The sequence below is a fragment of the Pelophylax lessonae genome (genome assembly GCF_965119305.1).
Source record: "Pelophylax lessonae genome assembly, chromosome: 1".
NCBI lineage: Eukaryota > Metazoa > Chordata > Amphibia > Anura > Ranidae > Pelophylax > Pelophylax lessonae.
In genome coordinates this window covers 451,742,952-451,758,897 of record NC_138768.1, presented here as the reverse complement: position 1 = coordinate 451,758,897, position 15,946 = coordinate 451,742,952, and the positions used below count along the sequence as shown (strand labels likewise).

Genomic DNA, 15,946 nt, shown 5'->3' with positions numbered 1-15,946 from the left:
TGCATTTAACAATAAATATCCAATGTTTCAATAAATTCAGAACTGCATTGTTTTGTGTTTTTTTTTTTTTACATCTGCTGGGAGTTTAGCAACAATGACAATGATGATCAACTCAATACACAGACCTATAGCTGGTACCCTCTGAAATGAGGATACAAATGCCTTTGTTAGATTGCTGATACGCTGAAGGATACAAACTAAAAATATCCAAATGAATTAGAAGACTGTTGTATATTTGTGTTTTTATGGGCATCACAGTGGTTTAGTGGTTAGAACTTCCATCTTGGAGTACTAGTGTCCTCAGTTTAAATTTTACTAACAATCCTAAAACATTGATGTATGTACACATTTTATTGAGTACTTGAGATTATCTGACATATGCCAGGGGTTCTTTTTGAATAATTGCTATGACAAGATAATACATAAATATGGAGGACCTACAGCCTATTTTCATTTTCATATCTGTCACAGCAATATGAGAGCTGGCGGGATCAGCAGCCGGATAACTTTTTTTCTGGTGGAGAGGACTGTGTAGTTATGGTATCACATGAAGAGGGCAAGTGGAATGATGTGCCATGCAACTACAACTTACCTTACATCTGCAAGAAAGGAACTGGTACGTACTGTCATAAATGAATATTAAAGAACTCAAAATGAAAGATAATGTTCTTTATACAATATTATAGCAAAGAGTGAAAACCGCACTATTCTCATATGACATTAATTAACAAAGCAGCAACTCTCCTGTGAGACACACAGCACCAAGTACATTTCATTATAGAGTTGCACTAAACCCAAAAAGGAAAATGATACAGAAAAAATCAAAGTTAAAAATTGAAAATAACAAAAAAGAAAGTCCAAAATGTGATGAAATAATGTCCTTCAAAGTGGATACACCATCCATCACCAGAAAGGGTACGTGATCCTTAGTGAATGCCTCCACCTTATAAATTGCCTGCTTACCAGCTTATGTTGACTTCCTATTACAGAAGGTTAGTCTCACTTAGGTCTCAAACCCAGCCAGAGCCTCTTATCCATCCAAGGGAACTTGGGTTGATGTAGGGAAACCCACCACTTGAAAGGAATTCGATATCTGACTCCCATCACAAACGTCAGGCTATGCGTTTCTTTAAAACAAGGTTCCACATCAAGCACCTCTTGAGGGATATATTCTACACCAGATGGGTTATCAATATGCAGTCTGAGGGTTAAATCAGCAGGATGGTGTATCCACTTTTGAAGGACATTGTTTCATCCCATTTTGGACTTTCTTTTTTGTTATTTTCCATTTTTAATTTAGATTCTTTCTGTATTTACTTATTTTCTGTTTTGGGTTTAGCGCAACTCTATAACGAAATATTCTTTATACAATATACCTTAACTAAAGCAGACAAGATGAAATCCAACTAGGCACATAACTGCCTTATATGCTCTTACTATAACATAGAAAGCATTTAGTGTCCTACACTCATTACACTACTGGTGTATCTAAGTTTCTGAGATTCCGGCCTGCTTATAGTAACAATGTAAGAAAGTTTTCTTTCATGCACTTTCTTTTTTTGAAATCAGTAAATTTTAGGATTGTCCACCTACTATATATGTACTATTGCATAACCCCTTTGGCCATTACTACCAGTCTCGTAAACCTAGAATCTGCACACATCTGACCGTGATTGGGGCTGCAAGAAACTCCTGCAGACCAATTAGGATCAGACAATTTTGTAATAAACAAAAATGATACACTATGGCAAAGAAAGTACCAAATCAACAGTGGATAAAATACACAGATGATAGTGGTCAATAGGCACTGCAGCCTTTTTATGGCATGTTTTGCAGCCGCTTTATGATGTGAAATGGTATGTTTTGCAGCCATTTCATGATGTTTTATATTACAAGGTTTCTATTTCGTTCAAATGATTAATCGATCTTAAGTGCTTCAAAAGCTATTTAAATTAAAAAACCATTGCTTGACACAACAAAAATAAATATTGATTTGGTTGAATTGAATTAGATTCTACACCAGGGCAAATTCTTTTTCTGAAGAAAACAATTGGTAATAGAGCCACTTATTTAGTGCAAATGGTATCTGTAAGATTTAATTATTTTATTGAAATTATCACTATATTGAACAGATACAGTATATCATTATGTGTATAGTTAGCATAAGTCATAAACAACACATTAATAACAATGATGTTATAGTAGCTGTCAAATATAGTTTACTTTCCAGGAAATTTAATAAAGTCCTTCAAGCTTGAATTGTAAGACTAGAGTTTGTAAAGATCAGCATTTATCCATTAATGACTCAATTTAGTCATTAATAGAGTACTAAACTAATTTAAAGAATTCACTATTTAAGAGTAAGGATACTATTTTATAAGCAAATGTTTCATTAGCCAAGATGATAAAATTACTGTGTTTCACAAATGCATAGTGAAATGCACTACTTGCAGGATGTGTAAGCCATAGAGACTCTAGCAAGCAACTGCCCAGACCAGGAGTCTCCAAACTGCAGCCCACAGGCCACAGAGATTATATCTAGTCCACTAAGAGATTTTATTGTGCCGCATTTAAACTCATATCACATGGTCTCTGCTTCTGCCCCCCCCCCCCAAACCCCACTGATTAGTGTAATATAAGGATAGATGGGAATATTCGTGTAATGGGACTCCACCTGATGAAAGGGGGGGACTTTGATTGGAACCCTAATGTATTAGGGGCTCTGATGGGGACCCTGATGTGGAGGGGGGCTCTAATAGGAACCCTAATGTAAGGGGGATGTTAATGGGTTATTCTGATGGGGACCCTAATGTAAGGGGGGCTCCAATGCATAAGGGGGAAATTCTTGATGTGAAGGCAGTGGCTCTGATGTGGAGTTATTTCTTGGAGCATATTTATTCAATTATTTATAAAACCCATTATTTTTCCTCGGCCCACAAATATTTGCTGTGGCCCTCGTACTAAAAGTTTGGAGACCCCTTTCTTAGACTATGGGGTCTGTTTATGATTGTTTACACACAATATTCACACAGCTTTCATCCAAGATTTACACATTTTCTAATTGGATTTATTTGGAAAAATATGTTAAAAAAAGGGTGAAAATTTAAAAATATATACCCCTCTGTCTCTGTCTTTCAACATATTTCTAAAGTAATGTGGGGAAATTATGTCATCAGTCTGCTACAGGCAGGGGGGCCACATGTGTCATGTCACATGTATATACACTACCAAGGACCCAGTTACTGTTACTATACTGTGATTTACAGCATGATGGTGTCATTATTTGTCAGCATCATAGGCTTGTAGATGCCAACCTTGGATGATGTCTGCACAGAGATGATGCTAGCCTATGAAGAAAATAAAAGGTCTGCTTTACCGACAGCCCTGTCCCCAAATCCAAAATTGACCAAAAGGGGGTGACAAAAGAAAGTTTTTATTTTTATTTTTTCGATTTACTTTAGTCGGGGGGGGGGTGGAGGGGCTGCCAGTTAAGTGTACCTCCCATTTTTATGCAAAGTCCATTTTAAGAGAAAAAAAATCTACATGAGCTCATATGCCATTTGCTATTTTTCATTAATAAGGCTGTAAATGAGAGAATTAGTGTAATGCTGAGATGAGTTTTTTTTTCCCATAGTCCTTTGTGGTTCACCTCCTTCTGTCAGAAATGCTGACATTATCGGTAAGAAAAAAGAAAAATATAGCATCCATTCTACAATACGTTACCAGTGCCAGGATGGTTTTATACAGCGTCACGTACCAACTATCAGATGTCACCGGAATGGAAGATGGGACAGGCCCCGTATCCTATGTGTCAAACGTAAGCAAATTAAGATCATGTTACCCTAACAAAAAAAATTAAATAAAACACAAATGTTTAAGTATAATGAAATATCTAAGCCAAAGATTTATGGGGTCAGTAAGTAAAACTTTTGTTAAAGTTTTAATTTAAATCCAGACTTTTTATTACTCAGGATATTTCTGATTGTCTAATACGAATGGGGTGGGGTAATTTACCAAAGGAATTAGGACTATTCATTTAATAAAATGAATACTCATTTAGCTTTGAGAAGAGGGAGAAGCTGTGTTCAATTCAATCATTTAATCAGGGACAAAAAAAACATTTTTACATTTCCCTATGCACATGTTTGGGCATTCAAAGTGAACAGATTCACTCTTGTTACTAGACCATGGGGTCGATTTACTAAAGATAAATAGACTATGCACTTTGCATTAATTTTCTCAGAGCTTAGTAAATGCGGGGAAGTGTTAATTTGTAAAGAATACCCAATCAGATGCAAGGAAAATGTAAAAAAAATAAATCAACTCCAAATTTTTATGGTATTTCATTGTGTGTTATTTCATCTACAGCAGACAGTGGAGTACAATTAAATGTTGACTGATTCAAGCAGAATTTTATAAATCTGATGATTGACATGAAGAAAATTACATTTTTCTATCTTGAGTTTTTTGCCGCCTTCTTCTTTTTGTGTCACAGTGGCCACTGGAAAACCATGACATGCAAAAGGGTAGATATAAGAAGTGGTAATGCTGGTGAAAAAGTTAGTTGAAAACCGTAAATTCCATTGTAACCCACTAGGGTTACTAGCTGTATGATTTTCCACTATAGTGTATGCAAAGGACGGACTTTTTCGGCTTTGGATAAAGTAAAAAGGGGTTAGACCCTGACATGTTTTTATTGCTGTCTTTGTCCCCATTGGGGAGATTCAACACTCTGTTTGTCCTGATTAGTATTATCACAAACACAGATACAGAAAATGATGACAAATCTTGATTTTTAGAGTTTTTACCAGAACAAGAGCCTAATGGGAAGACTTCCAATGGGGCACCTTTTCTGTGATAACAGAGGTGATTTCCTCTCACTTCTTGCTGCATCTCCAAAACAGGAAGTGAAGGGAAATTGCCCCAGTATTGTACAGAGAGCAAAACCCTGATGGTGTTTTAACTCATTCCTACTCTATCCAAAACGAAAAAAAAAAATGCCTTCACATAAACAATGGGGGAATTAACAAACATCTTGCAGCATTATAATGGCACAGGAAATTGAACAAGTAGCATGTGCCACATTAACCTGTTGTAGGTCTTTCAGTGCCACCCATGTCAGTTTCTATTTCAGAGTGAAATAGAAACTGGTGCAGGTTCCACACCTAATTTACAAAGGGATTGCAGATGTTTGCGATAGAGAAAACTGCCACAGATCCCCCACCAGATTGAATATGGTGACCTGGACCTGCAGACTAGCTCACATGCCTTCCTCTGCCTGTTTTGTGAACAGGGAGCAGGTTGGACCAAGGGAGCCAGAGCAAGCAGCTCCAACTCTCTTGCTCTCTATGTGGTGACTGGCACAGATACGACTTAAAAAACAGAATAGATTGTTCCAGTTTAACAAAGAGGCTTCCATTGCCTTTGTTTAGGAGCAGGATCCGCACTGTTTTCTCAGTTTAGAAGAGTGGCATAGACTTTATGCATCTGCATTTTATGTTAAGAGCAGCTTCACAAGAAATAATTATATATATATATTTTTTTTTTTTATAATCTAACAGCTAGAAGACATCACCGGACAAGGAGACATCATCGTCAGCACTGGCATCACCCACACAACAAACAAGCACATGACACAGATCACCAGCACCACCATCAACATAACAACAATCATCACCATCACCGCCACCACCATTACCACAAGAACCATCATCACCACCAGCACAAATCCCACCGTGAAAGGAGAAAAGAAGACCGGCATGCACACAGAAGAGATAAGGACACTTACTATTAAGAAGCATCTGGCTACTGAATCCTGAAAATATCATCTACTGCCGACATACCCATCAACCATAGGGGCAACAGATATGATGCAGTCGAATACCTAATAACCTTACCCCTATTTAGTACTATATGTTTCTGAGATGTGTTCATTGGAAATAGCACCAGGTTTAATATGACTGTTTTGTCTTATGTAAATCTGGTGTTCTGTGTCTTACAACAAGCAACATCTTTCTATAACCGGTCAATGAAACTGAAATATCCATAATCAACTCAGAGGACTAGTTAGTAACTTGCTTTATTATTTGCCACTTCACCTTCTACATTTCCAAGAAATAGACATTCAGGCCCATTTGTTCAAGAACTCTTTTGAAAAGATTCTCTCAAATTATTTTATAGTGGTCTTTTTATTTGTGAAGAGCGGCAAGAAAATAAGGCCACTTAATTTCTGATGAAGATTTGTAAAATAATAACCCTCAGAGAAACCATTTTGATTATCACAAACTCCAGGACCATCATTGGTAGACAATGTGGACAATTAAGGGTCACAGTATGAGCCTGGCAGAACTCATTATCACCAATTAAAGTGTACATTGGCAGAAAGGTCAATAATTAAATGGTAAAAAACAACACATATTAATCTGCATCTGTTTATATGTGGGGATGGGTTTTGCTCAAATTCACAGGGCAATCTGGATTTTTGGGGTTCTCTGTAACAGTCTTTGAATTTCAGTCCTGTATAGTTTTGGTGGCTATAATAATTTGTGGCGCTCATTATAATTTATGAAACTTTACTTATTGAAGGGAATTGAATTTCAGTTTGCTGTTGCATATTATAAAATGCATAATGTTAAATTGTGCAATTTGATTAGAAAATAGTGTCTTTTTGCCACTTGATGCTTGTGGTAGAGTGACGCACCATTTTTAATACCCCTTGAGCAGTAAAAAGGCAACGACTTTGTGAAAATGAGTATTTTAAATTTGCCTTTCTTTAGTGTCAGGTAAGCAGAAGAGCATATTAACACCATAATAGAGAGCATTGATATTTATGGAAGCATTATCATTACTGCATACAAGCACCTACCAAAGTGTACAATCAGCTACGGTAAAATAGATCTTGTCTTATTTTCCATAGTATTGTCATGTCATGAGCTGATTTTTAAAAGTGCCTATGTGCATTGTAGTGGTTTTACTTCATATAGATCAGTGTTCTCACTTGTATCAAGAAAGAAAATGTCAAGGGTAGAGTAAAGGTGTATAGAAGGCACAATAATGTACCACCTCTTTCTTTTACCGCACACCCCCAACCACCTTAATTCTTAGCTTAAGTATATGCCACACATGACTCTCCCCCTTACCTCCATAATGCAGTTCTTAGTGTTTGAGCAGCCAATTGTTAGCCCTGAGCACTGGCAAATGGGGACATTGGGGGTGCAAAGCCCTATGCAAATAACTTTCAGAAAGTCAGTATTTGAATTGAATTTTAAGGGGTTTTAGTGACAGATCAGCGCAGTGGTTTAGTGCAGTAAATGTAGGAGCAAGGAGGGACATCATAGCGCCTGCTGTGCATCCTCAATCATACAATTCGACTATCCTATTTGCTATATGTTCACTTTCAGTAGCTAAGTAGCTCTATCCACAGGTGCTAGCTTCTAAAAGGATTTGGGAAAGGGTTCTCAGAGGGGAGACTATAAGTCTTATTTATAAGAATTGTTAAAAATAATTGCTTTCATCACACATCACCCTGTTTGCCCTGCCGATTTTCTCTTGTGTTTATAAAAACATGAATTGAAAAGCTGAGGTGTTAAAGCAGAGTGTTAATGTGGTGAAAAGGTGAAAAGGTGAAATACCAAATTATGGCACCTTCAGAAAACTGTCCTCTCCAGCTTTTCTCCATAAAGAATTGTGGGTTATTTCTGGTTTAGGTGAGCATAAATTATCTTTCTAAATTTAAAAACAGCAGGAATGGTTTGTAAATCAAAAAATGAAGAATGTCTACAAATGGGGTATTTTACATTTAGTAGGCCACCCCATATGATATCACCGTCTTTCAAACAGGTGCAAGTAATGGAAATATGCAGTATATGTCAACCTTTATAAACAGGCTTCTAAGGGTGGGATAGGGGTTGGGGGCAGCTCTGTTTTTGGTATTATTACTGTTTGCTTACAGATAACATGTGCGATTTTGTGGTAGGAATTTGACCCCCTAGTTCTTGCTGGTTTGCTGTCCATTTGTTAGCTGTATGGGTGTAAGAATAAGTGACTATATGTCTGTTTATATTTATATTGTATGTACATAAGTAAGCCCTAGTTTTAAACATGACTTGCAACTGGATCATATATTACTTTCTCTAATATGAGACTGATCTTCAACTAAGATGCACATTGATATTGTTCTGGAATATTCTATGAATAACAAGGTAATGCAACTCCAGCCAAAACTTATATTTCGTTTTGGATGTAGTGAGGAACAGCTAAAACATTTATTGTATTTTTATTGCAGTTTTTTTTTGGAAATAATTCACCTTACTGTGGAACATCTCTCCAGCTAGAACATAGCATAAAAAATAAGAGCTGAATAGTTAGAACTGCCATTGTTTTTGTTTTGTTTTTTATATGTTTGATTCCTTGGGGTCCAGTAATTTTTACCATTGTCATTGGGGCAATAAGGTTTGAAATAACCTCAATAGAAACAATTTACCTACTAAAGGTGTTTATTCCCTACTACCCATATCCATAGTACTTCTTGTCTGAGTGGGAAGTGAGAGAAGTCCTTCCTATCAGGACCACATACAGCAATAAAAAATTGATAGAGAATTCCCGCGCTTTATTAAAATCTAACAAAAAAGTTTGGGTGGAGTTTCATTTTAATATAAGTAGTACTCTATTTATAAGTAGTACTCTATTTAAAATAGTGCATAAGCCACAGTTTTTTCTAGTGTTCAGCGTTTCTGTTCTTATATACAGGATTTACATAGATTTATGGAATGTCCATTGAAAGAAAGAGTTGATAAAAAAAAAAGTATGCATGTTTAGAATGCTTATCCCAAACCTTACATCAACCCATTATATCAGATGGCTGCGTTTTGATAAAATGGCATTTCATGGCATGTGCACTCTGGATTACATAGCTGGTATTACAACATTCATTTTTATATACCCCCTTGCATCTTTGATATCCTCACTGGATAGCTTTAAGTATAATGTAGAGCAACATTGAAGTTGACTCACTAAAGGCAAATAGACTGTGCACTTTGCAAAGTGCAGTTGCACCCTGCAAGAGCAGTTGCTCCAGAGCTTACTAAATGAGCAGAAGCTCTGCTGACTTCCATCATCCAATGTTGTTTTTTTTTTTTTTTTTTCTTGCATGTGATTGGGTATTCTTCTCAAAGGAAAGCTTACGAAGTCCTAGAGCAACTGCACTTTCCAGAATGCAACTGCACTTTGCAAACTGCACAGCCTATTAGCCTGTAGTAAATCAACCCCACTAAATACTATAGCAAGAAATAACATAGATTTATTTCTTTTTGTCTTTAACAACCCAAAAATAGTGGTCTAGCATACTGACCTTATAGGTAGTAGGGTGGGGGGAGGCTTCTGGTTAGCTTTTTCACCCTAAAAACATGCATTCTGGGGTTGATTTACCATTGGCAAATAGACTGTGCACTTTACAAAGTGCAGTTGCACTCTGCAAGAGCAGTTGCTCCAGAGCTTAGTAAATAAGCAGAAAATCTGCTAACTTCCATCATTCAATCATGTGCAAACAAAATGCATCAACTCAAATCAAGCATCAAATCCTTTGACACAGGAGTGGGGTGCAGGGCCAAGTCCCACTGTCTGTGCAAGGGAAAACAGCTTTCCGTGGGGGTACCCAATGAAAAGGAGGGAGCTAGAGCACCGGCAGGGGACGCCCAGAAGAGGAGGATCGGGGCTGCTCTGTGCAAAACCATTGCACAGAGCAGATAAGTACAACATGTTTTTTTTATTTTTATTTTTCTTAAAAAGAAAGGTTTACAACCACTTTAAGTCTGCCATAAACCACTCAAAATTTCATGGGTGGCCCTATCAGCACAACCCAGCTCATGAAAGATTTTTCAGTCGACTTTCATTGAATGTGCCAGGTGTAAAATTGTCAGCTAAACAGTGACTGCATTCAATCAAATGTAGCCACTGTTTTGGTATTCTGACAGCCAGCACACACAGCTCTCTGAATATAAGCAGGGGAAATTCCTCCATTCACACTGTTTAGTGTGGATGGAGGAATCTGTTAGCTTTCTCTTGTTAAGCCAGCATACATGTATGGCTAGCTTTACTCTGTTCCTCTTGGCTTGCATTTATTTTATTTTATCTTGAAACATGCAATAGAATATAAACAGTGGCAGATTTCCTATTAAGCTCGAAGGATGAATTTTTTTCATTTTAGAACATCCGTTTCTCATTGGAGTCTGTATAGGAAATATTTCACATTGTGTTCTGGAGACATCAAGAAATATGAGAAAAAATATCCTCAAAGTCAGGGGAAAATATCCTCTTTGACTGTTGTCAGCAGAACACCGGAATCTCCATTTAGGGAAATTTCTCCTGTTCCAGTGACAAATGTAAAATTTGGATTTTCCTTTGACCATTATCACTGGGACTAGAAGTGAGGGTAAATCCCCATTAAAAAAAAAAACTCCATAAAAACTCTTTTCCACTATATCCAAAAGAAAATATTAACTGGGGTTCCACTTTAGGTATGTGTATATTATTGACATTTACAATAGCAGTACTCATTTAAATTCATAGAGCCTTTCCAGTAATATAAAAGATTTTGTAGAACTTACTGTTTCCCAGTATGACACAGTAGTGACTTAGTCTGCTCTGAGAAATATAAATAGGGTGATGGATGAATGTGATGGATGAGTGCTTTGAAATGCTTCACCCTGCAGCATTTTGTTTTCTTAACTTACATCATTTTTAAGTGTAGAACACTGTAAAAATTTCAAAAAGAATGTGCTGTATAAACACTGTGCATTGATGTCAGGCTGAACAATTTTAATAAAGTTGCTGTTTTTTTTTTCTTTTTTTAACAGTCCTGTTATATATTTTATACGTTGAAATAAATACCACAGCCGCAGCAAGGAAACTTCAAATATTCATGTCGCTGTCTATTATAAACGAGAAAAGATCAAATCATGACTACTGACACACTAAACAGTCATAACCCCTTGCTGACAAATGTCTCATTTAGAACAAGAGGATAATCCCAGCTTTTGAGCAATGAATCATTTTCTGTATAATGCACTGCTTATTCAGTATAGTAGAGAACAGTAACCCAAAGTATTTTCAGTTAACTGAATTCCGACCGCTATGACATGAATACTGATGACTGTTGTAGGTTACTACTCTTTGAAGACCGTTGCTTCCCTTATTAAAAAAAGAAGAAACCATGTATTTTTGAACATTAGTGAACCTCTACTGCAACCGGGTTATTTTTATTATTAATACGATTAAATGGATAAAGTATTTTATAAGAAACCTACACAAAAAGAAATGTGAAAGCTGCCATTGGTGGCATCTGAAAATGTTAGCTGCCTGGCTGCCTCTGGATTCAGTACTGTCTAATCTCTTACTCAGAATAAGCATGTAGCAAACAAGGCCATCTTACTGAATGGGCACGCTGGGCAGTTGCCCGGGGGCCCCACCTGCCCAGTGACTCAACCCCAGCCAAGCATTAATCCCCGATTCCCGTGTGCATCCCACTGCCGAACTTAGCAGGTGGCAAGCGTTTGTTGGCCTTGCGCTACTGTCAGGCCACTTGGGCCATGGAGAGGGAGCCCACAACTGCAGGAATGCCTGCTCGCCTCTACGGGAGCAGGCACACACAGGACAGTTGAGTCTGACTCCCATCCGTGTGTGTGTTCAACGGACCCAACCGCCCAACTTGGAAGCTGTCATTAGCCGGGCACTGCTGTACCAATAAATATCGCCTTATTGATAATTTGCTTTTTTATTCTCGGGGGTGATTGTGTAGGCAGGGCCCCAGTGTACTGCATTGCCTGGGGCCCTTTAATGCTCTTAAGATCACATTGGTAGCATATTAAACTGAGTCTATGCTAATGGGTTTTTGGTCATGTATGAACTGTTTTGCTTCACATAATCAATGTGGAACCAGGTTGCAGATTGCACACCAAGCAGGAAAGAGATGCTAGGAAGTGCAGAAATCTGAGGAAGTGGCATATTTTACCTACGAAATGCGTCTTTGGTGTAATAAATAAATCCTATGTCCGATGTAAATATGACGACTCCAAGATATTCTTAACAACATGTTTTACTACGGGCACCTCTGGCTTTTTTTTTTCATCCTTTATAAATCATTTCCAACTCCCCCTATTGTTCCACCAAAGGACCTAGAATTGGGTATTCCTAAGGCATTCAGAGCCACCTATCTTTTCCTTACATGAAGACAGGGGAATTCTCCACATACGCACTCGAAAAGTTGCATCTATCGCAGAATGTCTATGTTCTTTAATTCTCTATTTTTTTAACAACATTACGCTCTACATACAACACTAAAGTGGCTCTCCTGCCTCTCCTCTTAATTACCCCTTCCATATATACCTTCGAGGACCCCCACTTCACAAACTCTAGAACCAAGTTGAAGCAACTTAGGAGGTCAAATGCAGGTTAAATGCACCAGACAATCTCAGCATTATCTCAGAAGTGTCTCCAACCAATTTCGAACACAACCAGAATACTCCGGAAAGTAAGCTGCCTTAGCCCACTGGCAAAAGGCCAAAGCCCTTTAACACAGACCTTAATCAGAATCTATAAACTTGCTCTGGATCTGTAATATAGAAGGTTCTGAAGTCAGCATGACGAAAAAAAAACTAGCATTTTAAGGGGAAGAAGTGAACAATGACAGCCTACACACTTCCTTCAACAGGATTCCTTTAAAGCTAGAAAGGACCTATATATTTTATTTTGCTTTAAACCATTCATTTATGTTTTAGGTTGATAAATTATAAGAAAGCTATTTCAATTTTGCATAGCCTCTATATCAGTAATATTAGAGTTTGGAGAGCATGTATAAATACATACAAAAAAAAGGTTGCGATTTCAATTGAGGTTTTGGGCCTGCGAGATTGGGCCTCCCAATATTAATCAAATTATTCCTCTGTATATTGCAATGTAGTTAAAATGTTTAAGTACATCTTCACAAAATGTGTTGTGAAAAAAAAACAAAAAAAAAGCTGCATTTATAGTTCAAGTGCCCTGTGGATCCCATTGTTGTCATTTGGGACCTCTTCCAATTTAACACAGCACATTTAACCTCTTCTGGAACGCCCCATGCAAATATACTGTGGCAAGGCAGCCCTCCTGCACAAAATCACGTACCTGTAGGTGATTTCATGCAATGAGTCTGGGGCTCGCGCACACGCCACCAGGGACCCGCTCCCGCTGTGATTGGACACAGCGGGAGCCAATCAGTGGGTCCAGCACCTCACGATCATTTGGGAGAGTGGAAGAATGGCGGTCTGTGAGAGAGGAAGATGGAGATCTTGTGTTTCTGCTTAGTGGGAACATGGATTGATGTCTTCCTCCAGTCAAAGTATCCCCCACACAGTTAGAAAGCACTCCCAGGGAACACATTTAACCCTTTGATTGCCCCTGATGTTAACCTTCCCTGCCAGTGTCATTAATAAAGTGGCAGTGCATATTTTTAGCACTGATCACTGTATTAGTGTCACTGGTCCCCAAAAAGTGTCACTTAGTGTCCGATTTGTTCGCTGCAATGTCGCAGTCCCGCTAAAAATTGCTGATCGCCGCCATTACTAGTAAAAATAAATAAATAAAAAATTCCATAAAATATCCCATAGATTGTAGACGCTATAACTTTTGCGCAAACCAATCTATATATATATATATATATATATATATATATATATATATATATATATATATACGCTTATTGGGATTTTTTTCTACCAAAAATATGAAGCAGAATACATATTGGTCTAAATTGATGAAGAAATTAGATTTTTTGCTGGATATGTTTTATAGCAGAAAGTACAAAAAAATATATAGTTTTTTTTTTTTTTTTTTCTTCAAAATTGTTGGTCTTTTTTTTTTGTTTATAGTGCAAAAAGTCAAAACCACAGATCAAAGGTGATCAAATACCACCAAAAGAAATCTTGATTTGTGGAAAAAAAAGGGACACCAATTTTATTTAGGTACAGCGTCGCATGACCGCGTAATTGTCAGTTAAAGTAATGCAGTGCCGTATCGAAAAAATGGCCTGGTCATGAAGGAGGGTAAAACTTTCCGGAGCTGATGTTGTCAAAATCACATGACATGTTGGAGTTCTGCCCTGTGGCCCAGTCTCCGAAGGGAGGGGATCCTGCTGTGCTTCAGTATGTCACAGTACATGTTGTCATTCATGGTTCCCTCACACTGTAGCTCCCCAGTGCCGGCAGCACTCATGCAGCCCCAGACCATGACACTCCCACCACCATGCTTGACTGTAGGCAAGATACACTTGCCTTTGTACTCCTCACTTGGTTGTCACCACAGACGGTTGACACCATCTGAACCAAATAAGTTTATCTTGGTCTCATCAGACCACAGGACATGGTTCCAATAATCCATGTCTGCTTGTCTTCAGCAAACTGTTTATTGTGCTTTATTGTGCATCATCTTTAGAAGAGGCCTCCTTCTGGGACGACAGCCAAGCAGACCAATTTGATGCAGTGTGCGGCATATGGTCTGAGCACTGACAGACTGACCCCCCCACCCCTTTAACCTTTGCAGCAATGCTGGCAGCATTCATACGTCTATTTCCCAAAGACAACCTCTGGATATGACGCTGAGCACGTGCACTCAACTTCTGTGGTAGACCATGGCAAGGCCTGTTCTGAATGGAACCTGTCCTGTTAATTAAACATCTGTATGGTCTTGGCCACTGTGCTGCAGCTCAGTTTCAGGGTCTTGCCAATCTTCTTATTGCCTAGGCCATCTTTATGTAGAGCAACTATTATTTTTTTCGGATCCTCAGAGAGTTCTTTGCCATGAGGTGCCATGTTGAACTTCCAGTGACCAATATGAGAGAGTGAGAGCGATAATACCAAATTTAACACACCCGCTCCCCATTCACACCTGAGAGTTTGTAACACTAACGAGTCACATGACACTGGGGAGGTAAAATGGCTAATTGGGCCCAATTTGGACATTTTCACTTAGGGGAGTACTCACTTTTGTTACCAGCAGTTTAGATATTAATGTGCTGTGTGTTAAGTTATTTTGAGGGAACTGCAAATTTACACTGTTATACAAGCTGTACACTCACCACTTTACATTGTAGCAAAGTGTCATTTCTTCAGTGTTTTCACATGAAAACATATAATAAAATATTTACAAAAATGTGAGAGGTGTACTCACTTTTGTGAGATACTGTAAGTCTGCCTCCTATCATGCACAGTAGGAGGGGGTTTGAGTGTTAGAGGCTCCCAGAAAAGAAGAATAAAACAATGAGACTATTCCCCGACTAGTTGTTGAGAACGGCATCTGGTTTCAAATGCAGTCAAAGGTCAGTAACTGTCATACATTTTTAACCAGGGATTCTAAGAAGTGGCGAATTTTAAGATAACGGTACCTTCCTCTAGCAGGAGCTTCATACGTTTCATGAAGCTATTGGAATGTGTATACCCCTCTGGTAGTAAGAAAGGAATGTACCGTTGTCAGGCCCATAGAGCGCCACTAATGAACGCTATGAGGGTTCTCTAACCCTGGAGGAAACCATGGACGGTTAAAAATCTCCAAAACAGGTAGGTGAGGTGAAAGTAGCCCCGTGGAATATTTAACCGAATTCCAAATCGCTAGCGAATAAGACAGAATGGGGTTTAGGCCGGGCTTAGGACGAAATTGAGTGGGCAGCCATAAGATTGACGATACCGAAACATGGTCTGCATCCACAAGATCAATACATGTCCACAAAAGAGACGACTCCAGCATATATCTGTATCAAAGGTGCGGTTTGTGCTGCTTTATAGTAGTGTGTCAAATTTGGAACTCCCAAACCACTTGCACATTTCTGTCTGTATAGCACCACCTGATTAAATCTCGGTTTGATTGAGCCCCAAACAAAGTTAAGAATACAACGTTGTAAAGAATGCAAAATATGTGAGGG

At 38.3% G+C, this 15,946-nt stretch overlaps 1 protein-coding gene across 2 annotated transcripts in view; it reads left to right on the top strand.

Moving 5' to 3' along the window:
* Positions 1 to 6,417, top strand: part of NCAN (neurocan) — a 373,708-nt gene extending 367,291 nt beyond the window's left edge. For both annotated transcript variants that reach the window (XM_082243138.1, XM_082243139.1), the window contains 3 exons: positions 472 to 616; positions 3,635 to 3,817; positions 5,562 to 6,417. In XM_082243138.1, coding sequence (XP_082099264.1) covers positions 472 to 616; positions 3,635 to 3,817; positions 5,562 to 5,794 — 561 coding nt within the window. In that variant the 3' untranslated portion in view covers positions 5,795 to 6,417. The remainder of the gene's footprint in view (positions 1 to 471; positions 617 to 3,634; positions 3,818 to 5,561) is intronic.
* The last annotated feature ends 9,529 nt before the right edge of the window (positions 6,418 to 15,946 follow it).